Source organism: Ischnura elegans, chromosome 11 (assembly GCF_921293095.1).
Source record: "Ischnura elegans chromosome 11, ioIscEleg1.1, whole genome shotgun sequence".
Lineage (NCBI taxonomy): Eukaryota > Metazoa > Arthropoda > Insecta > Odonata > Coenagrionidae > Ischnura > Ischnura elegans.
This window is the reverse complement of record NC_060256.1, coordinates 47420841-47443822: the sequence shown is the minus strand read 5'-3', so window position 1 is coordinate 47443822 and position 22982 is coordinate 47420841. Positions and strand designations below refer to the sequence as shown.

Here is a 22982-nt window from a genome sequence, read left to right as displayed (position 1 = left end):
AATTTACTGATTAGTCATCATACATGATCATTAACGCTGTCCTCTCGCAGGTTTTTTTTCCATCCCTCACCACAACCGTCACCCATTATCTTTCCCCGGTTTCCCCCCTGTCCTAAAATTCACTTTCCCCCTCCAATGTTCATACCGATGACAAGAATTCGCGTCATTTAGTCGCGTCAACTTATACAATTTTTAAGCATACTATAGGTACTTGGTAGTACGTTATCAGTTGTTGCTCGTTACCTCTTATGAAAAAACGTATCGTTATATGTATTTGATTGGGTTAAGTTATATTTTTAACATTAGCTTTTTAACGTTGGGCAGTTCGCCCAATGACACATATTTTCAATCTCAACACCTCTACCCAAGTACATATTTCCCCTGCATGAAAATACCCCGGTACGCAACGTGTTAAGTCCCTTCTGGGCATAAATTTACAAGACATGCCAAAAAATTTTTGTGCTTGAGAATGACCTCTCGAGGTTGAAACACATTGTACCAAAAAAATAAATCCGCGGAAGAAAAAACGAAGTTGTTTTGTCATTTGTGATCTTTAACTTCCACAAAGTTAAGCCGGAAAGCATTGAATCTTTAAGCCCTGCATTGACAAACGGACAAGGAGGGGCTATAGCCTCTTTCTTGACCCACCACTTATCTCTATGTATAAGTTACAAATAGCTGTAGTAATCTTTCACACTATTTTATTCACTCAACCGGTTTCAACATTTACACATCATTATCAAGAGCTGACTCTTGAGCTGTCAATAACAAGAGACAGCTCTTGGTAATGACGTGTAAACATTTAAACAGGTTGATTGAATAAGATAGTCTGAAAGATTACTACAGCTATTTGTATCTTATAGCAAAGAATTGTCAAAAAGTGAACTCTATAACAATCGATTTATCTCTATTAACACACTCAATGCGGTCCCGATTTTCATGAAAGTCGTCAGAATCGGCCAACAAATAAGAAAGAAAAAAAGAGGAAGTTTTCCATGTCATACCTTCCGTTCAAATATGTACTGCTATTTACAAACGGTGTGCACGGTTCGAAAGAGGGAAACTTACTGAAGGCCATGCACATGATGGAAAAACTCGGGTGTGGAAATTAGTTACGTACGGAGGCGGAGAAAGGACTTCCGGCCTGACCAGCAGAGCACGTCAATTGATGTGCTCCGTAACTTGGCTTGGATGGGACCACGTCAATTGACAAGCTCCGTGCTGAATGTGTTAATCATCCAGTAGCACTACTGGGAAGAGTCTTAATTAAGCATGTATGCTGCTGCCGTTTCAAAACAAAATGGGAGATTTATGTCCTTGGCCAAAAATAAGGGAAAGCCATAACACTGAAAAAATTTATAAAATAACAATTTTTTGTGGCACTCAAGATTTTTCATCACTGCTCACTACTTTATTATAGACTCTTACCCCTTGATAGTCCAAATTTGATGTAGACTGAACCAAATCACGCCACAGAACCACCAGCTGAGAAACACACAGAATGGAAGAAAGAAGCGAGGCAAGAATGCATTGAAGGGGACTTAAACTCACTGGTTGCTCATTTATAGACAAGATAAATTGATGGAAAAAGCTATTTTGAAATACGTTACATCTGCTCTTTAAATTTTTAACAAACTTTGACACTGAATAATTAATAGTAGCGGGCGTAACTTGACTCTGTGCACAAAAATTAAATGATTCAAACAGAATGATTTTACTGGATACAAAAATTACAGGAGAAATTCACCCAAAGAAACAAAATACAGTAGAGGGAGATAGTGAGAAATAGGATCCAAAACTGCAGGAAAATAAAGGAGAGTTGGTCACCCTATTATTGCACGTAGCAATAATCTAAGCAATGCCTTCATTGAGTGCCACATGGATTTTGTGCGTTCATTTACTGGAATATAGATTTACTTGAAGCTAGATCAGCACCTTCTGTTAACTTTAGTGGTTGTTATTGAGATAATTTTGGTGCTAAAGTGTGTTAAACTATATTTATTTAAATAGGTCATTTTTTAATATTTTTTTCTCTATTTAAAAAATCTGGTCTCTTAAGTGAAAGCTTTTAAAATTTTAAAACTAGCCCCTAGAGTGAATGGTAACCATCCTATGAGTAGCCACAACAAGAATGTGAGTCATAACAATAAATATTTGGAAAACATGACCGGATTGAAAAAAATCTTGAAACACAAAATGAAAAAGTGCCCATGTATTCATTTTACTTAAGTTTATTAAGGTATTTCTGACTAGCAAAAAGGTTCTGGGTATATTTAAGTACTTGGGTGAAATGGATAAGGCAGGAGTATACAATACATCTTGGAATAAAAATTTGAAATAAAAACTTTCACAGTACTACAGCACACACCATATGTTAAAAGAAGGTTATTATCTAAACATGGAGAACATAACAGTAGGACCTAAAAAATAAGCCTATTTAAAATTGTCGATACACAAATATGCAGGTAAAGAAGGTTATACAATGGGTTAGGGAAAATAAAGCTGATACATTATGACAAGCAACAGCAGGTGTTCAACAGCAGATTCTAAGCTTCCTTATCTGTTCAGGTGAAGGCCAAGTTTATACACACAAGTATAACAGAAACATAAGTCTGCCAGAATCAAAGGTTAATTAAGCTGGCTATACAGTGAGGCTTCCATGAACCCATCTCCTGATTGGTCTGCAAAAAATTTAACAAATACTTAAGCCATGACCTAATTGATTGATTTAGATATGTACTCATAAAAATTCAAAACTATCAATAAATTGCAACCAATTACTTCCCGCAGAGAACAAATAACAACTTAAATCTTTATGTGAAATACTCTTAAGCCAATACCAACTGAAGTGCACAATGGTGAATGCCATGACATTCACAGTTCACAAAGATAATTGGACAGCTAATGTGCATGGTGCACGGCACGCAGTTATCTATAATTATGCTAGGTAGACTAAACTCTGAGCAAACCACTAAGCTTAGGAGGATTTATGGAATTATAGTGCATACTAAAATACTCTAAGCAAAAATAACTGTGCTGAACCTTTGCCAGCTTATATGCTTGAAGTAGGGTCCATGATATCTTTCACTGATGAAAGAAATTAGGGAAACTTCACTGTATAACTTCCGTGGGTTACTAAGCTAATGTAAACAAAACATCAATTGTCAGCATGCAATGTTTATTTTAGAAGAATGCAAATCATTTACATATCATAATGACGTTGATCATTGTCTACAGTATATGAATCACCAACATGTTCATAAAAAGAGAATTGCATTAATTGACTGCAGAACAGATATAACTTGGAACCGAAGTCATTCTCCATTCAAAATGTTATAAAATTGGAAACAATGGAACGTTTGTGCTCAATGCAATCAAAGAACATGTAGATATGAATGGAAACAATATCATTTGTGTGAAAATATATTTTTCATCAAAACACAATTACGCTCTGAAAACATCACACACCTAAATGTGATACAGATTTATCAGATACACTCACTAGATTGGCTATAGATTATGGTAATTCCAGCCAAAGGTGCACAACACCTTGTCTGACCCTTTCACAAATTATCACCGATAAAATTTTCTTTGTGGTTAAGAAAACACAAAACAAAAATATAGGTACTAGTAAGGAATTAGTCTGATCAATTCATGACACTATAACAGCATGGCCAAATCCCTGACAATTCAAGCTCCTTTTTAAGTCTTAAAACAGAAGTTCTCGTACAACTGTATTGACCTTTAGATCACAAAGGACAGCATTGGGGTTAATTTCAGGCTGATGCATGATTTCATCATTTTTATTGATGTACCATTTTTGTAAAGCTAGGGGCTATTATTGTTGATTCACAGTGACACACAATTAGAATTAAAGTAATGGATTAAGGCGATACTTGGCAGATATTCTGAACATAAAACATGGTAAATGAAACATCGTTGTATTTTCCACGCAGATTTGTGAGTACCACGATCAATTGACTAAGCATCATTTTCTAGTGGGCTTTCATTGAAAATGATGCTTAGTAGTTAAAATCACCCAGGTTACTTACAAATCTGTATGGAAAGTACATACAAAGATGTTTCACTTCCCATGTTTAACACACTTAGAAACTCCAACAAGGGAGATCAAGGCCAGGAAAGTGTGAGCCTTAGCACCAAATGTTGAATATAAAATTGAACATTCAAAAGGATTGAAGTCAGAATATTTTCAGTTACGTAGCCGTTCAAGTAATGCAAATTTAACTCTCTAATAGTTAGAAATATGGAGAGTTCCCCTAAGATGTTCAGAACAGTTTTTTTATCTGCATAAAGATTCTAGATAATTTCAAACAGTACCACAATGCAGTCACAAAATTAGGCCATTCGTAAGAGAAATTCTGTCTTAAATCTTTCAGGAGTAGCAAATTTAGCATTTGCCCACAAGGCAATGTCCAGTGACTTAACCAACAGTCATAGACAGAAAAACACCACCTTCAAGTAACATTATGTAAACTGGGACGTCTAGTATTACCTTGTTTTAAAAGAGAGTTAAATATAGTCTCTCTTCCCTAGATGGATTTACTACTTCCATGAAATGAAACTGGCACAAACAACATATGAAATGACAATCATACCACATAAAAATGTTTCAAACAATCATACAATGACTCTTTCGAAGAATCTGACACTCCTCTCATTATCCCCTAGTGCGAAATAAGATGTTTGAGACCCAAGAAAACTGATGGCTGTTCATAAATCATCTTGACTTCTTCATTACAGATTATAAAACTTCACTTTCCTCTTTCTGTCTTTCTCACCACTCACAAATCCACTTCACTTGCCCATGCATGATAAAATCTTCTCTCTACCTAATTTGTAATTCCTCTATGATGATTATAGCTATAACAATATGTAATGTTTAAATACAGAGAGGCCATTAAATTAAAACGGTTGTAACAGAAGTAAGACGTTTACATTTAAATACCTCTGAACAAAGAAGAATTAAACAAAGTTCAATTGGATTGGTCGATACATGTACAAAATCAAGAGCTCTTCATTGGAATTTTGTTGACGTTCATACCCCCTTTCTGTCTTTAAAATTCAAACTCTTCTCACACTATAACACACACTGTCCTCCACTAATCAGTGATTCATTTATGAACAGCCAGCAAGCATAAAAAGACATGGCACCCATAAAGTTGCACATTACCTATCTGCTGAGCAATACACCGACATAAAAAAAATTGAGCACATAACATCATTGCACATGAATTTTAGTTAAACACCATTAATTTTAACAATAAAGTCTGAAATGACATGCTGAAAGCATGCCGTCATGAGGCCAAATGACAAAATATTCCCACACGTAAACTCTATTTCACATTTGCTTAGAGATTGAAAGACACGTAGCCAAAGGAAGTTTTTTCTTTGATGGACAATACTTGGCAACCACTACGGATATTAAAGAGGGATTACTAGGTTAATAGAAATTCAACATCAGTGAATTGTGGGAATAGTGTCAGCAAGTCTGCCATCATACCTTGAGAGGTGAAAATTCTGATGACCTACTCAATATTACCCAACAGGTCCAACCATATAAATAACTTTTGTTACCACTTATTGAAGCAAATATGACAAAGACCTTGTAGAACAACACTTAGTTAGCCAATCATTCCCAGTCTGAGCACAAACTCAGGTTAGTTTTTGAGAAACTACAATTTAAGCTGGAGGTTAAGGACAGGAAATTTTATAATCAGGAACAAGTAGGAGTAATTATTTTTGGTGAGTAAAAAGTATAAAATTATAAAAGGTCCACAATAACAAATTATACTTCAAATCTGCCCCAGGACTTGAAGTGGGAATTTAGTCAATGCCCTAACAGAGATGCAAAGCTGTAATTTTCAAAGCAGCCGCAAAACTGACCAAAAGCCTTTCGTGATTTAAAAGGTATCCACAGATACATCTTGATGACTCTTACCAATCAAACACAATACTAAAAAACTAAATACATAATGGGTTATTTTTTTCCTATGCATAAGGAGCAGAAACCAAAAAATAGGACGATAAAAACAACACCCAATACCAGAGGATAATTTAAAAAATTATTTGCCTTCATCATAGTACAAATGACCTCTCTCCCTTCCGAAGCAGCTTTTATGATCTATGGCTGCACTATAGGACATGCACACACAGCTTGCAAAGTCACCTTTAATGAAGTTTTTAACTAAACAATAGTTTCGGTGCTGAGATATCATGTCATACTTTCACGGATAAATTGGCAATAGTACTCGCAGAATCGGATGACTAGAATAGGGTGACCAGATGGGAGGACAGTGGAAGTGAAGTAATTGAAGAGCCAAACAACACCACATCAACAAACACACTAACCAAAACATAACAAAGCTATTAACACCAATGCAATAAATGGCTGTTATAACCCTACAGAATTGTTGCCTGCCTCAACTAGGAGAAGGTTTTTATTTTTCATTATTTACAAGTTTCATAATGAAAAAACCCTTTGGAATTTTGCATGATTAATCACTAGATTTGATTTTCTCCAGCTACAGAGAAATACAAGACCTCCTTGAGCGTGCACAAAAATTATGGCTGCCTTTCCAAAATGAAAATATCAGATAGTAGAATACCAATTATTAGTTATGATTGAAAATCATGAAGTCCAAACATGGGTCAACCCAAAAAGTAAGATTATTACACCTGGTGAAGACATTTGAAGTGTCAACAACAAAATTGAATAAAAATAAATTGAATCAATATTTACATGCTGCACACAAAGGCCATATTTGAAAATTGGGAATAGATTGAAAAAGTACACTCCAAATTCAAAGAAGAATCAAATAAGCTTACAAATTTTATGTTATCTTTCTGCAGTAAAGCAGAATATGGTGGTGTTCATTTACCCTTTTATCTCTATAACCAAGTTACTGAATTTTCCCAACAGCCCTGATATTAATCCTATTTCACAGAAATTTGCAACTAAAAATTGTCTATAGATACGGAAATGAAGTTTTCTCAACAAATATTAATGCAAAGGTATGTTAAATGACAAAATTTAGCAGCACTTGGAAAACTATTAGGCATAAAATACTACTGGAGCATGCAGGAGGAAAAATCACAAAAAAAAATTGGAAAACATTGTGGAGTAGGACTCCACAATCGAATAGAACCAGATTTTTCCCATCTTAATCTGCACTCAACAATAGAGGCACAAGAGTTTATCTAATAGAATAAGCAGCAATGATATCATAAAGCAGTTAACTATTACTGAATGGCAAATAAGGAGTGAAGAGAACCCACTGACAATGGATATTGTAAAGGTTTCAATTACATGAGAGTTGGTCACGGGTTAATAACAAAAAGAGAGAAAATAGCAATGCAAATACAAATTGTACATGATATTCTATTCATGAAAAATTCCTGATTTCATATCACAGACCAGCATTGGAAATTTGGGAATGTGTGAAGGAATCACATACTTCTTTAATAAATATTTTCAGGGAAAGGTTGTAGTTTCACAGGGCATTTCAGAAAAGGGCAATGAGAAGGGGTCATTATATTTTGTACCCTTATCACTTCAAGCTTACAGATTCTAATCTCACAGAAATCAGGGGTTCACACATATTTTAGACCACACTGGATTATGGATTTCAATCGAGAAAATTCTTCTTTCAAGGAGATCGGAGAAACATAGGTATTCAAGGGAAGATAATGATGTGATAGGGAAAGAGTTCTAGACAAGAATTGAGTGACACCTAAGACATTGGCGTAAAAATAAATTCTGGGAAATTATTAAGCACAGAAATATAAGTAAATTTTTATGTAGATATCTCAAAGGCAAGGATGTGATTGAAGAAACTGAGTTACAAAGCTAGAAAAGGAAATGAAACTTAACGTGTCATTATTTTATAAAGATCAAAGAACACAAGCAGCAGGAATGAAGTATGGCAGTGATATGACAAATATATAATATTCCGATTATCTTGTCCACATGCAAATACCATTGGAAGTATTTTCTATGACCTTGAAAAATTACTAGCAATTGATACCAATATATACTTGATGGCTCAATTTAAATGCCCATTATTGACACCAAATGCAGCTCACTTAGGACCTTCATTCACAGATTACTACAACTGCCAGCAATATCTGCACCAAGTGGTACACTTGTGAATTCCCAAACTCACATCTCATGATGAACTGCTAAATTATAACTTTCAAAATATTATGATTTAAAGGAAGATGTAGGAAACAGTATTTTTCAATTTCCCACCTCAGAACACATGCTCATATCTCACAATCTGGTTCTGAGTGAGCAAAATTAAATGAAAGGCGAGACTTATATATGCTCCGTAATCATCAATGAAAACCAGTAGAAACACCATTGACAGCCATCAAACAACTGAAAGACACACAGAATGAAAGTAATAGTAGAAATTACTTAGAAATGAAAATGCTTGACCAGCCTCCAGTTTGAGACATTTAATGAATATTATCATTATTATTATTCACAAATGTAACACAGATTGCTGAATTCTAGTAATGTTATAGTCACATCATCCTGGATTGAGGTAGGCAACTAAGTTTCAAAATTCCTAATATTTTTCATTTTTTTACTTTCCGAAAAAAATGCTTAACTAAATTTGACTTTGCAAAAGTTGTGCCAACACGTATAAAAGAAAATTTGACATTACAAAGCCACATATCCGCAGAGTTATGATTAAAGAAATGTAATTAAATACATATCTTGTGTACAATACTGTTCCCATCCACATCAAGGGAAAGAGCACAAAATTAAAGGAAGGAGCAATAACAAAAGAAACAGTACACAGAAATGTACACAAAAAATTTTAAATGTATATTCACACACAAATTTGAATAAATACCATTCAAGTATTACATAAACTATTGAAAAAGCCATATCATCCAAAAATTGAATAATTTAATCCTATGGCATACACTGCTGAGCAGGATAATCAATATTGGGTTCGCAAAAGGTATCAAAGGCAACCCATAAAATATATTACAAGCATGCAATCAAATCAACCTTTCAGGGTAAATAACCAGATTAAGAATAGAAAAATAATGGTGATGCAAGAAGGTATTTCAAGCAAGTAAATGATCAAAGCAAAGCTACTCCAATCCATAGAAGAGTTTCATTCAGTTGTTTTCCAAATATAATACACACCAGATATTTCGGGATCAAGGTTTCTTTGAATATAAAATATACACAGCTCAATCATAAAGCCTTCATAAAAAAAGGCCACGTTATAACTGAAAATTAATACTATAGCCAGAATTTCTATTTTGGAGATGATTTAATTCTTAACATTCAATTTCTCACATAGTGAGGGGATATGAGAAATATTAATGGGTTATCACCTGTGCATCTATGTACAGGGTGAGTAACATATGTAGAGGAAAAAAAAATACAAAAAATATGCAATCTCAAAAATGGAAATAAAAATATGTATACATATGGTAAATAAGCGCTTACCAAAATAATTTCATGTAGCGTTCATGAATGCTGCCTCTTCCAGGTATGAAATAATCCAAAAAAGCACGCGAGTAAGAGCAATGAAATAAAAAATGACCCACTCAATGCTGTAATTTTCACCTCTACTTTGTGTATTATATTTGAAAAAATCAAAATATATTCATTTCAGTAGGCTCCCACAAACTGACATCAAGTTAGGTCCATGTTACATTAAGCCGGAGTTGGATTACAGTGAGGTAATCAAAGCCATGTTCTGCCAGCCACGATGAATAAATAAAAATAAATAAAGAGATGAGGTGAGGATTTATCCCCTAGTCCCTCATTAAACCATCCACTCTGTATCATGTCATTACAAATTATCATACAAATATGCTTGACGTATATACAATGCACTGAATTACCACATTACTCAGGTTATTTACAAATTTCTTTTCAAGGTAGAGAAGTACAAGGTCTGCCCAGAGTGCACCTCAGTCCTTTATTTCACATAGCATGTATCGAAAGAATTGCACCAACAGAAAGCTGGAGAATTTTTCCCCCATTTAAGACAGCAGTCAACTTTAAAAGAGGCCTTGTCAAAGGATTAATCACGGCTAGAAGTTACAGTAAAATTAGTAGAAATGGAAAGCTACTTTATAAAACACCATTTTTAAATTTAGCTGTCATTCTTAAACAAAAAAATAAAAATGTGTTCAATTCATTTGTATAATTAATTATATACCTATTAAATGCAAACATCAAAATACGATGAAATAGAGTTCAGTTTTGGGGTAAAATCAATATAAAAAACCTGCTCAAAAATAGCATACCTTTCTGTGATTTAAGTATTACACTGAAAATTAAGAGTAATTATAGGAAGCTACCATAGAATAACATGTGGCTCCAAATTATTATTCTAAAACAAACAAGGGTGAATCACTGATAGCATTGGCTCATGGCTCATGAAGGGAATAGAGAGTGCCAACATTAGTACAAAGGGAACATAGGAATATATCATTGTATTTAAAATATTCATTCAAGCTCTGAATGCCACCCTGGTAGGATATGGCTTAAAATTAGTTTTGAACAAAATTTCTATTAGGAAAACTTCTTTTGGTATATTGATGATAAAAACAATCGACAAAATTTTGTCTCCTATAAAAAAATTAAGAGCGTGGCTGATAGCAGACAGTACCTATATCAAATATCACCCATTTGGCTGACTTTCCTCAACGTGTGTAGTTTTTTTTAACAATTATCTTCAATGCCGTCACTATCTTAAACAGGAATAATTTTTCAGCTTTCTCACTGTCAAAATCACTTCTGAACACCAAGGGATATCCAAGGTGTACCGTCAAATAATTTCTGATTTCCAAGGAATTAAGAGGTTGTGCAGGTCAAATCACAAAACAAAAACTATATTCTACAATTCTAGCACATTAAGTTTTTTTAACCCTTATTAATGTGAACAAAATGTGCAAGACAGCTTCGGTTAGGAACACTGCAGAATGTAGTAATGTCTGGTTTAAGCATTGATTCCTAAATCATCTTCTATAACCACAGCAAAGCACTGATTTTTCTCTGCTCAAGGACCACAAGGAACTAGATATCTGAGGCCCTTCTAATGCAACAATAGGCATTGTTACTTCCGAAAATTCACATATCTGAGGGGATATAAAATCAGCACTTCTGGAGATTATAACATACATATTTATATAGATTTATATAATATATTTATATGCCCTCAGGTTATTCTTAAAAATGTATAAAATAAATGATAATATTCACTACATCAATGAGTATTCCGGACATCACTTTCAAGCCTAATGACTTCAAATTTACCTAATCCACCGGTGATCACCACAGCATACTTCGTACGGCATGAAATTCTTCAAACACACACACATTCACAAACCTACCCATGCACACAAATTATGAGAATACAATGGCTGTCTGAAGAGACTAATTGTTGCCAACAGATTGAAGCGCCACAATCAAATAAAGCACTTTAAATTGGCAATTTAAATGATAGGATTACAGTATATTCTTTGCTCAGTCCTGAAAAACATTTCCTTTGTAGGTACACAAGAAATACGAGTGCTTCAATAGAAACCTGTCTCAAGCACTGTGCAAAAGCTGGTTACATTTTGGTGAGCTGTCGTTCTGATGTAGGAGTAGAGTTGAATCTAGATGCATATACATGTATAATTTTTACATATGTCACAGGCCAGTATGTTAACATTTTCCTGGTGCCCGAATTGTTTTCCAGTTCTCAAAGAGACCACACCAAAATACAAAGAGCGGAAATTATTTTTATGCAAAAATGCATCAGCTGGTAGAAATCAATACAAAATCTACAGAGTAAACAGGTATGCAAGCGTGGCAACACTAGCAAGCAGGTGTACAAGTTTAGCAAGGATTAGTAGTTAAGTTCCAGACAGACTTTAGGTCACTGGACACAACAATAACAACCATTCTCAATAACCTTAGAATAACACCATGCTTTGATAAGCATCACATCCTGTCGCAATGCTCAAAACAGCACCCAATGGCTAGCTTGCTCACGGGTTTAACAATACATGCTGACGACATTTCAAATCAAATGTTTTGGTGATATAACGGAGGATATCACCAAACTGTTACGCTTGGGATGTAAAGATTACTGGCACACTCAACCAGTTTCAGAAATATCCTACACCTGATGACATACCTCTGATAAACCAACTCACTGATGGAATTCTCAGGGCCACACAGACTTGAAATGGATTAGTTCACAGTGTTCCAAACTGGTTACTATAGAAGCACCCATACAATGACACTGGCAGTAACATTTATAAACTCTTTGAAAACTGAAGAGGGAGATACTGATATCCATTGAATTTAGATAGAGGAATGGAAAACGCAGACATCAGGATTACTTCCATGGGAATGATTCAACAAGGGTATAATTCCGAATCATCATGTTATTCTTCAGGATATGTCAAGCATCCAAGAGCTCACTGCTTGAAGAGCTGGGACACCTATGCCCAAAAAATCTGAGAGATGTATAGGTAGTGTCCTTCGTGACCACACAGGAGTCCATCAATGCATAGCATTATGGCATCACACTAACCCACTTGATTGGGAGTTTGGCAGAAAATTGAGGAGCAAAATCAGGAAATTCTAAGCATACTCCTCAAAACCTTTTAAAGTTAATGAAGTAGAGTAGAGCTCTAGCAATTCTTCAGCTTCTGTCGCACCACTCCTGCTTCTTACAAGAATAAACCTCCTCGACGGGAAATAAAAATCGCTAAGAAGCTTGTGGAGCAAAAAGAAATATGCTTTTGGGGAGTGAACACAAAGAAGCTCGACTCCCCGGCACCGATTTCTCCAGCCCCTCCCATGCCACAATTCCAAGCAGCTAATGTCTGGGAGTGACTCACATGGCCGTATGTAGACCCCCTGTGTCTATATTTCCACACTTACACATACGAAACATACGTACATACATACATATATAAATACACGCACTATATATATATGTATATAAATATATTTCTATATATATTTTTTCAGCACTTCATGCCAGGGACAAAAACAATAGCTTCAGGGCCTAGGCAAGGAAACTCACTCAAAAACTCAGGGTGCCAGATTCTCTATCATGCGCATTAGCAGGCACCGTTCGCGGGAACGGACGAGTTGATTACAGCCGAAGTGGAGGAAGCCACGGAAGAAGATGAGTTGGAGTTGGGGCCGCAAGAATGACCCCCGCCACCCCCTGCCCCACCCACCTTGGGTAACGGCCTCACCAAGTAGAGCTTCTCGCCTTGTTTGTTCGTGTAGATGGGAGCTCGCTGGTAGTGATCAACAAGATGGCTCAATGTGTGGAACTTCCGCTGGCCAATGCAGTACAGGGCACCTTCCACGTGTACCCTGAAGTGCTTGTTGCGCCCGGGTGCCTTCAATGACACTGAGTAATCACCAATCTGCAAGGAAATTTTGAAAAGGAACCATTTTAGGATGGATAAAACTCTAGACTGGAAAGCATAGTTTTTGATAATACAGTAAACTATCTTTTACCCATTGAATGTAAGGCTATGCCCAGAAAATTGAAAAGCATGGATAATCGAGAATATGTATAATAGGGCCAGAATATACACATCTTACTCCATAATGAAGAAAATATTTAGGATACATAAATTTACATTTGGAGGAAGAATGATTGCAATTAAAGGATTCAAACAAGATTTTAGCTGTTTACAGTAACATTAGTTCTTTATTGAAACACTTAAGGCATATTGTTGATTCGACTAATATCTCTTTCAAATATTTCCAAAAAGGAACATGCCACCTCGTTTAAAAATTTTTGCACCCAGTCTGCACTCATACCATGGATTTTTGTCTTATGTAAAAATTCTTATACATCAAATGCCATTTCAAGTACCTATAAGAGCAATGTGCATGTTATGCCTAAAATAACCGCTTTCCCAGCACAGTGATTGGTTATGAGATGGATCACAAAGGCCACAAATAGCCAATTATGTGAAATTATCCTTACTAATAAGTATATTTTTAATATAATTGAGGCAATCGTGTAAAGCGTGAACAATTATGCATTAATCGACAGCGGCATGCTTGATTCTCATGGTAGCTCGTTCTACCCCCACCCCTACCATCATGTGCTAGTGGACAACCGGAGGCATTTTGCACTATTCACATGCTTCTAGCCAGGATTCATTATTTATTAATTAATTTCAGTCTGTCTTTTAAATTTCTCACTAGTTTCTGCGGAAGAGCATGGTACAAACACAAATAAAATTATAACTAATAAAAATGAAACCTGACTTCATTAAACCCACACGGAAAACAATCTCTGGTTTGAAGTCAATCCACTTTGGAAAGTACGGAACCACTCATACGAGGTGAAGTTCGGAACTGATGCTATTGCGTACGGCGTACGCAGAGCATACTGCTGAGTGTGAAGCATGACCAAATGACTGTGCGATGAAATTTTTTGTCCTAATGAGAAGGCAACTTACCCACTCATTAATAAGTAGCGTAGCGCTTAATGAGCAGATGAATTTGGATCGCTAGTACGGAGAAACAAAATATCCTGAGAAGATATCCCTTCATCAGTAACTCTGACAAGTGAGCCTTATAGTATAACTCGAAAATTGTAACCTGATATGCTGTTTTCGGAACAAATGCTGCATCAACTGCCAAGAAGCTTAGCTGTGAGGATATAGTTTTGCCAGAAAGCTAAGTCTCCATCACATTTTTCCAACTATTTCCTTGCTTAAAATGTTTTAATAATGACAGAAATGTCGTTTTTGGGTCTAATTCTTTTTTTTGAATTACGTGCACATTAAAAATGTATCAATATAATAAAAGTATGATACCAATAGCCGAAAGTCATGGTTAGATACCTTTTGCACTAATAGGTGACTCATGAAGAAGTTGACTTCCACAAACGATGAACTTTGAAGTCGGTTGATAAAGGCCAATGGGCGAGAAATGGGAAGGCGTGAAACACGTTTCCATTGATCATGTGTTAACTTGATATTTTTCTTTCGAAGCTAATGATTTACGGCCTTCGTAAGTTTGATTTCAGAGCAGAGGAAAGCATCAGATGGGGGGGGCCAGTGCTGAATGGAGGGGGATAGCGGATTTTGGGAAATGCGCAAATGTTTGTGTGTCACTATGGCACCCAGGTTCACTCTTATCAAGGTTCACCTGGGAAGATTCAAACTATGTGCCTGTCATTGTTAGCCATAAATGACACACTGTATATATTTTGTCTCATTTTCGTCAAATGATGGATGCAGAAAAATTACACGTCGGGACCGCAAACCTCAAACGATCAATGTGGGGAAACGATACTTCCGGGAACGATAGATGCGGGAAAAAATTACACTGTCTTTATGGAACTTTATTTGGGACCAGGAACGGCAATCTATGAATGCAGGAAAACAATCAATGATGGAGCGATAGATCGAGGTATCAATGTATATGAAAATGTTTACTTACATTGGTTTCACTATCTCTTATGAGGAAGTCACCATCTTGGCCATGCTCATTCAAAAGTTGATCACACCTGGCCCTGGTCACAGCCCCATAATACCAAGCTTTCCCTACGAGGTGAGGTCGGTCAACAGCACAAGAAGAGATTGAGGGAGGAGGAGGGTGTCGCCTTGGTGCACTCAATCCAGGATCACCCTGGTGCCCTCCACTGCCATTTCCAACGGTATTCGAACCACCACCTCCTCGGTATGGTTCTGTAAGATACTCGCTGAGCTCCTGAAGGTAATTCCGAGGAACAAGTCCAATCTGAAAAAGAAACCACAGGTTTTATCACCTGAAAATTTGACTTTTATTATTGAACCCCAGTGTATGCAAAGGTGTCAGTTTGCAGCCACCTAGTTTTCCCTAGGCACCACCACAAACGGTCAATTTAAAGAACAACACCAGCATATTCAATGACCTCACTTCCTCCCCTAACTCTTAGCATAAGGACATAACTACAGTCCTCAACTGATGAACATTCCACATGCGGACTTTCAGAGATACGAACACTCATGCACAACTGAAAAATTCATATGTGACCAAAATTGTGCCTTCGGAGTTAGCCAATGCTATGGAGATTGGTGCAGCATGGAGATTTGCACTTTGGGCCTGATGCTCGTAACATGAATTCCATGCTGCAGTAAGTTTAAGCCAAATTGTTGTATTACATGGATATTTTCCTTCTGAGGAATACATTTGAAAATGTTACTCAGTAGAAAGTGTAACTAAGTAAAGGTGGTCCTCGACTTTGGTACAATTCACGCTTACATACATTCCAAATTGACACCTTTTACTTGACTTTCTTATGCCAAATTCGGACTTCTGAACGTTTGTCTGTAATTTTTTAAAATTCCCCCGATGTTTACTGCGTATCCCAACATTCAACTGTTTCATATGGCAGCACAAGCAGACAAAATGAACGTATACGATGGCAGCGTTGACTTTAATCAATATGATTTTATTTAGAGAGACACTGATTGCTAAAGGCTCCTTTATCAAGAGAAGAAGAAAGCTGTAGTTCAGCCTAAATTGGAGAAATTTTTCAAAAATGTTCACTTGACACCATCGCACAGCTTTCAATAAAATTAATAAATAAAAGTGCTTCTTTCTAACAGTGTTTTTTCGTTTGAGTGCGGTTTAATTCATGCATGACATTTTAAACCTTCAGCAATGATATTGTACAAAATATCCGAATTCTGCATGTCTTTTGTCTTTTCTGAATAACATGCGATCCTGGAGTTCGCTGTGACGAGATGTCACCAGCCAAGGAAAACGACGTGTAAAAATTTAAAGGTATCAAGAGTGAGGGTTCAACAATTGCATTTTGTCATGCTTCTTGATAAGTCTTTTTATTTATAATGGACATTATAAGTGGAATGTCAACTAAAACACCAAGAGGAAGTTTCACTTGGTATCCACAACAAAATTCTTGTTTTTTTTAACTTTTATTTACATTTTCTGCATAATTTCGAAAGACATTATGTAATTTGAGGAATTTTATTAATTTATCATTAAACATTAGTTAATTAAAATAAAATCTGTGCAGAAAATAAGGTTTTGGTGCATATATCTCCCTCATTTGGAACGTAGCCCCTAATTAGAATGGACCTCAATGGTTCGACATTAGTACATTTGGCTTTCGTACACATTTTCAAGAACGCATTGTGTGAGAAAGCCGGGGACAGCCTGTATGACCGCAAGAGTATTGCAAAACTGATGACCGTTAGTGAATCACGTATTACCTTCAAACTACAACCAACAGAAAAAAATCATGGACAAAGAATTGGAATAAATTACATATATTTGCATTATACCGTATAAGTGCGTGTAAGAGGCACAACTTTTTCCCCAGAAATTGCAGCCGAAAATGGGAGTGCGCCTCTTACACAAACTTCTTATCTTCCCCCTCCCCTTCACCGGTCGCAAGTCCAAGGGGAACTGAGTGGCCTTGGTTTTTAGCGTGAGTCAGTCATCTGAAACCCTGGGTCAAAAACAAGCGGCAGGCAGGGGAGTTTCTCCCTTAGTGACGTATTTTAAAAATGCTTCTGTTTGCTTTTCTTGTAAGCATCGCGCCGTCACGTCGGTACCCCAGAGGTGAACATGGAAAAGATCGCGCGGGGTCTTTCGCTCTGGAGGGCGCGCTAAATTTACTGCCACAAGTGGGCATCCCGCAGCATTTATACTGCATATAGTAATCGCTTATCAAAAGTAGAGAAACGCGTAGTTTTGAAGGACAGAAGGTTAATTGTCAACATTTGTCTTGCCGAGCAATATCCATTACGATGAGGACCTGATTTTTCAAAAATCATCTTCAGACGTTAATATGAGGATTTTTGCAACTGAAAATTATATTGGTGTCAAAACCTTCGGTTTAAAAAATTCAAAAGTGTGTGTTCATTGTTGGACTAAATGGTGGAAAGAAGAAATCCGAAATGATTTTACGTGAAGAGCGCTGAAGGAGTGGTCGAGGGGAAGGAGCGCGCTCCCTTCCCTCCGTAGTTGAAGCTACGAGGCTATGAGCTAAGGAGCAAGGGAAGAACACGTCCGATCTTGCTTGTGACGTCGTTGCCTTCAAAGCGAAGGGGCGAAGGCGCAGCAATGTGATATACGCAGTTTGAGTTGTCTGAAGTTTCCAGTCCGTCTCGTCTTGTTTGAATGCGCTTATGCTACGCTTGTTTCTTCCGAAATTGTGCTGTTTGGACTATGTTGAATATTAGTAGCCTTGTTTTAACTATAAATCTTTGTGTCAATCAATTAGAGCTTAAAAAACTTAAATGCTGTCAGATATACGTTGCGTTAGGTCTCATTCTTTTTAGAACCTCGTGCGTGTCATACAATTGCTGAAAGATATCTAGATATCTTCGAGCTCAGTAGGTGACTCACCCAGCATTTGACCTCCAGAAACTAGGAGAATTGAAACTGGGACCGAAAAAGGTCAGGGGGTGTTTCAGAGTCTCTCTTTCCGAGCGGATCGGGAGACTTGACGCGGATTCTACGTCACTTACTATCGGCCAGGCAATCCGTGCGTTTCAGACTGGCTTCCTATCGACTCAAGGCCGGCTTTCCTATCGGATAGAAGTCGAGTGGGCTAGAGGTGACGGAAACTCATTCCGGTTGCGAGTGGAGATATGTTATAATGCTGTTTTTTATTAAGTATTTGGCTATAATAAAATCATACAACATTATTTCATGAGTGCTGATATGTGGATATTCTGATAGAGTAATATAAGTGTAAGTGACTTTAATTCTTGTGTAAATTAGGCGATAAATAGGCAGACTGTATCATTGACGGTACAAGTTCGTTTGCGTTGTTATTTGGACGAGTAATTTGGCAAAAAGAACGTGAAACAAGTTGTAATGCATGGCGTAATGACTTACAAATTTGCAGGTAGCATAACGCATTGAATGTACGTATCCGTGGGTTTGGAAGTATAACAATTTGTCTAGTTTGAAATGATTGTGTGTGTGACTTGGCATCGTAGTTACATCGAAATTAGACGTGGGTATGTACCTAATTCAGTTGATTCCAAGGTATACATTCTAAATATTCATTTTAATGTGAAATATTAGTTCAAGCATAACGGGAATAGCCACGGTATCAACTATACCGAAGCTCCCTCATACCATCCTTTTATTTATAGGTTACAAATTTCAGCCTTATTTAAACAAGTGACGGTGGCGCAGCGGGTTAAGGCAGTATCCAGCGAGGTAAAGGCTATGAGTTCGATTCCCTTTTGCAGCGACTATTTTTTTCTTTGTAGAATTATCGCTCACTGAAATATAATTTAGAAGATGTATTTAAAGGTGCATCGATAGCAACAATTTGTCATTTTCGTACCAAATAAAATGGTGTTATAGAAATAACCGAGAACGTGCAAAACAGATAACAAACTAACCAAATTATTTCGCGTTATTTTAACGTACTTAACTCAAGCCATTACTAATAATGGACACTATTCAACCTATTTTAATCGCTGTATTTCCTTCCAGCATACCTTCACTTTCACGGAAAAATTTTAAGACGTTTACGGCATATCATGAAGGCCATAACATCATTTATGATGGTCAATATTCATATTTAATTGAGATACTGAATGAAAATATGACAATTTGGTTAAACAATAGAGTAAGTAAACCATATGTTGTTGGAAAAAATGATGGATATCGCGACTACCAGTAGGTTAGTTCTTAAGAACAATCAACTATACGCTCACGAGAATGAAAAGAACAAACTCGTTCAAAATTTCCTTCACTCCCGTAATTTGCTCAAAAAGACAGCGTATTACGATAAAAAAACTACAGACGAACAATTCTAAAATAATTTTACCCGGCAACAACGTCAATTATGTGACAATGTATCAATTAGCACTTATTTATGCCCGAATATACCTTTCGCCTCCCTTGTCAAGTATCAAATCTTGTGGGAGGTTATTTTCGCTGCTCACTTGTCACTTGAAAATTGTGACGTTTTCTCGTTTCCCGGAAGAGGATGACTGTTGACGTCATACCAAAAGCGGAACGCTTTCCGATAGTATGTGTGAAACGCACGGAAGACGAGCGTAGGATAGGTTCCCGATCGACTCGGAATGAATCTGTTTCCGACGCCGCCAATCCTACGAGACTCTGAAACACCCCCCAGTTGGCGAGATGGGGTAGGGATGAAACACGTTTACATTGTTCCCCTGCAAATTTTTTTTTTCTTTATAGCTTCGATGCTCAAAATAGGGGTGCGCCTCTTACACGTGTGCTCCTCTTACACACGATTATACGGTAATTCCTCTCATTTAAAAACAGGAAAAGTGGGACAGGAAATTAATGTAAGGGGTGGGATACCGATTCGAGGATCAGGCAAATATTATTGAATCCATGAATTTGAGATTTGTTTGAATCCACCAGTTGTTAGGGTTCTATAAAATAGTGGTAGAAAATTGAACTTAAAAATGATACCTAATTAAGAGTTTTACTGGTGGACAATATCAAAATGGACATAGACTGAAGCATAGAATAAGCAGAAAAAGCTACTGATAAAATGACAACTTCTGTCAGACATGCAAATATAGTGTAGGTCAAAAATGGTTTTCTCTGTAACACTCTGAAAGATATCTTCTCTCAATTTCTCAAGAAAATGACTAGCACATAACCTTGGAGAGAGAATGGCAGTTTACACTGATAAAAGAAAGAAATGCTCTACTATATTTACAGCACCTAGAAATGCTCTCTATTTGCTTTAAGCAGTTTTTGACAAATTTCACTGCATTCCTTTTTGATTTATCTAATTCACAGATTAAATCTGTCAGCACCAGATCCTATATGCTCGCCACATATTCAATGTGCGGCCTGATGAGAGTGAGAAGCACTTCCCTTTCACTTTTTCCTCCAAGAACCTTCTCATAACAAACTTGAACAAACTATCTTCTTCACAGCCCCATCACAACTATTTCTTTCATGCTTTTCCCACAATAGCTATGAAGTTTTCTCAACTTTCAGATATTGACTTCATCCAAAGCCTTCCTTTTAACTCCATAAACAACATATTCATGGGATAGTTAAGATGTCTTGTGCAAGAGAGACTTGCTGAGATTGAGTTCTAGTTGCCATTTTTGGCTCAAGGCATAAAGTTTATATAGGTCCATTGAGAGGATAAAAGCACCTTATACATTCTCATTCAGTGTATACACACTACCGTGATCAGGATTTGGACCTGGTTGTTACAGCCAAAATATTAATTAATATTTTTAAGTAATTATTAATTAATTAGAAAACAGCTAACACAAGCATTTCATCACACTTGAAGGAAGACCCAACAATGACAACCAGAGTCGTGAAAAGGGATTTTTTTACATGAAAATTTTTTTTTACAACAAAGCAAGCGAAGAGCCATGAATTTTTTTCTACAAGTGGTGGGTCATACCTTAACAAATATTAGAAAAAAATTTAGCTTGATTCACATTTTGCTTCATCTCAAAATTTGATGTTTTATAGATCCATGTTTTTGACGCAAAATTAGAATTTAGAGAATTTTCAATATCCCCTAGGATATTTTTCAATTAGTATTTGGAATCCTCATAACTTCTATAGTAATCCTGAAAATTTTCATTAAAATTGGATGAAAATTATGGTTGAGTCAAATTATTTCCCTCTGGAGGTACAAGTGCCTCTGGAGACTGGATTCATTGAAAAACTGCAGTTTCACCCAAACTTTAAATGGCCATGAAAAAAAATAGTAGTTATAGCCAAGAAATATTTTACTGTTTCATTCCTACATGGAAGGACAAAATTTGCCAAGTTTCATCAAAATCTGAGTCAGTGGGTGCCATGCCTGGAAGAACTGACATGGAATGACCCTAATGGAAGGATCATTGCAACATACTACAGTGGAACCTCGTTAAAGCGAGTACGGGCTATAGCGACACCCCCGCTATTACGAGAGATAGCCGATGCACCGTCAATTGACCCTATAATAAGCGTGTTAAAAAATTCGTTTTTACGAGACCCTTTCGGTGTTGGCTCTCGCCATAGCGAGAGTTTCACCACCGGAAGACTTTCATCAAGACTCCTTAACCTCTGTAATTGCTAGCGATCTGTTAGAAATGAAGTTAATGGAGTGCTCAGTCTCAAATTTATGTGGTAAACTGTCCTTCGATAAATATAATGATTGACGAAACAATGATTTGCATGATTTTTATTCAGTGCGGCGCTTATAAATTGTTTGAATAGTTAGTCGTTATTTGAGTAAGGAAATTTAGTGATGCAAAAAAACATCGCCTTTCGTCTGGATTTATGCTTACGTTTATCGGATAGATGTTTATCTGTCGCCGCACCACTCCTGTTCCTGTATATCTGTTCGCAACAGGTATATTGGCTATTATTTGCTCCACCTCCGGTAAAGCGACAATTCGCTATAGCGAGTGTTTATTAGTGCACCGTGGGGTGTCGTTATATCGAGGTTTCACTGTATGGCTATTTTGAGGCTTTAAACTACATGCAGAAAGTTTAAACTGCTAGGTGCCGTAAATATAGTAGGATCGTTAATAAGAATGATATTATAACCAAGTTTTTGTTATTAAAAAGTTAAGTCATGGTCCAACCAAGGGGCATAGGGCCATGGTTAACAGAAGTTAAAATAAAAAATATTAAAAATTATGAAAATATGAATCTGAGACGCTGCCACAACATTGAAAAAAATGTTGTTATGAAGTTCCATGGATTCGGACCCAATATGGCATTACCCAGGGTAAGTCTAAAATAGGAGTCATTCTAGCTTCACTATGAGAAGGATCCAAGTTACCACCCAGTATGTTTAACTTAAAAATCATTTTCTTCTGCAATTATATGCAATTTTACCGACACTTCCAAGATAACACTTTTTCTCTTCAGAGTGACAAACCCACTCTAACATTAACCAACAGAAGTGATTTGAAAACACCAGCCCCATGCCAACCAACCTACTACAATACTATCCAACCCA

General features: G+C 36.6%; 1 protein-coding gene across 2 annotated transcripts in view; it reads right to left on the bottom strand.

The window, feature by feature from the left end:
- Positions 1–2215: 2215 nt before the first annotated feature.
- Positions 2216–22982, bottom strand: part of LOC124168459 (cytoplasmic protein NCK1) — a 47562-nt gene continuing 26795 nt past the window's right edge. For both annotated transcript variants that reach the window (XM_046546719.1, XM_046546718.1), the window contains 2 exons: positions 15479–15778; positions 2216–13437 (listed from right to left, as the gene is read on the bottom strand). In XM_046546719.1, the coding sequence (XP_046402675.1) occupies positions 13120–13437; positions 15479–15778 (618 nt within the window). In that variant the 3' untranslated portion in view covers positions 2216–13119. The remainder of the gene's footprint in view (positions 13438–15478; positions 15779–22982) is intronic.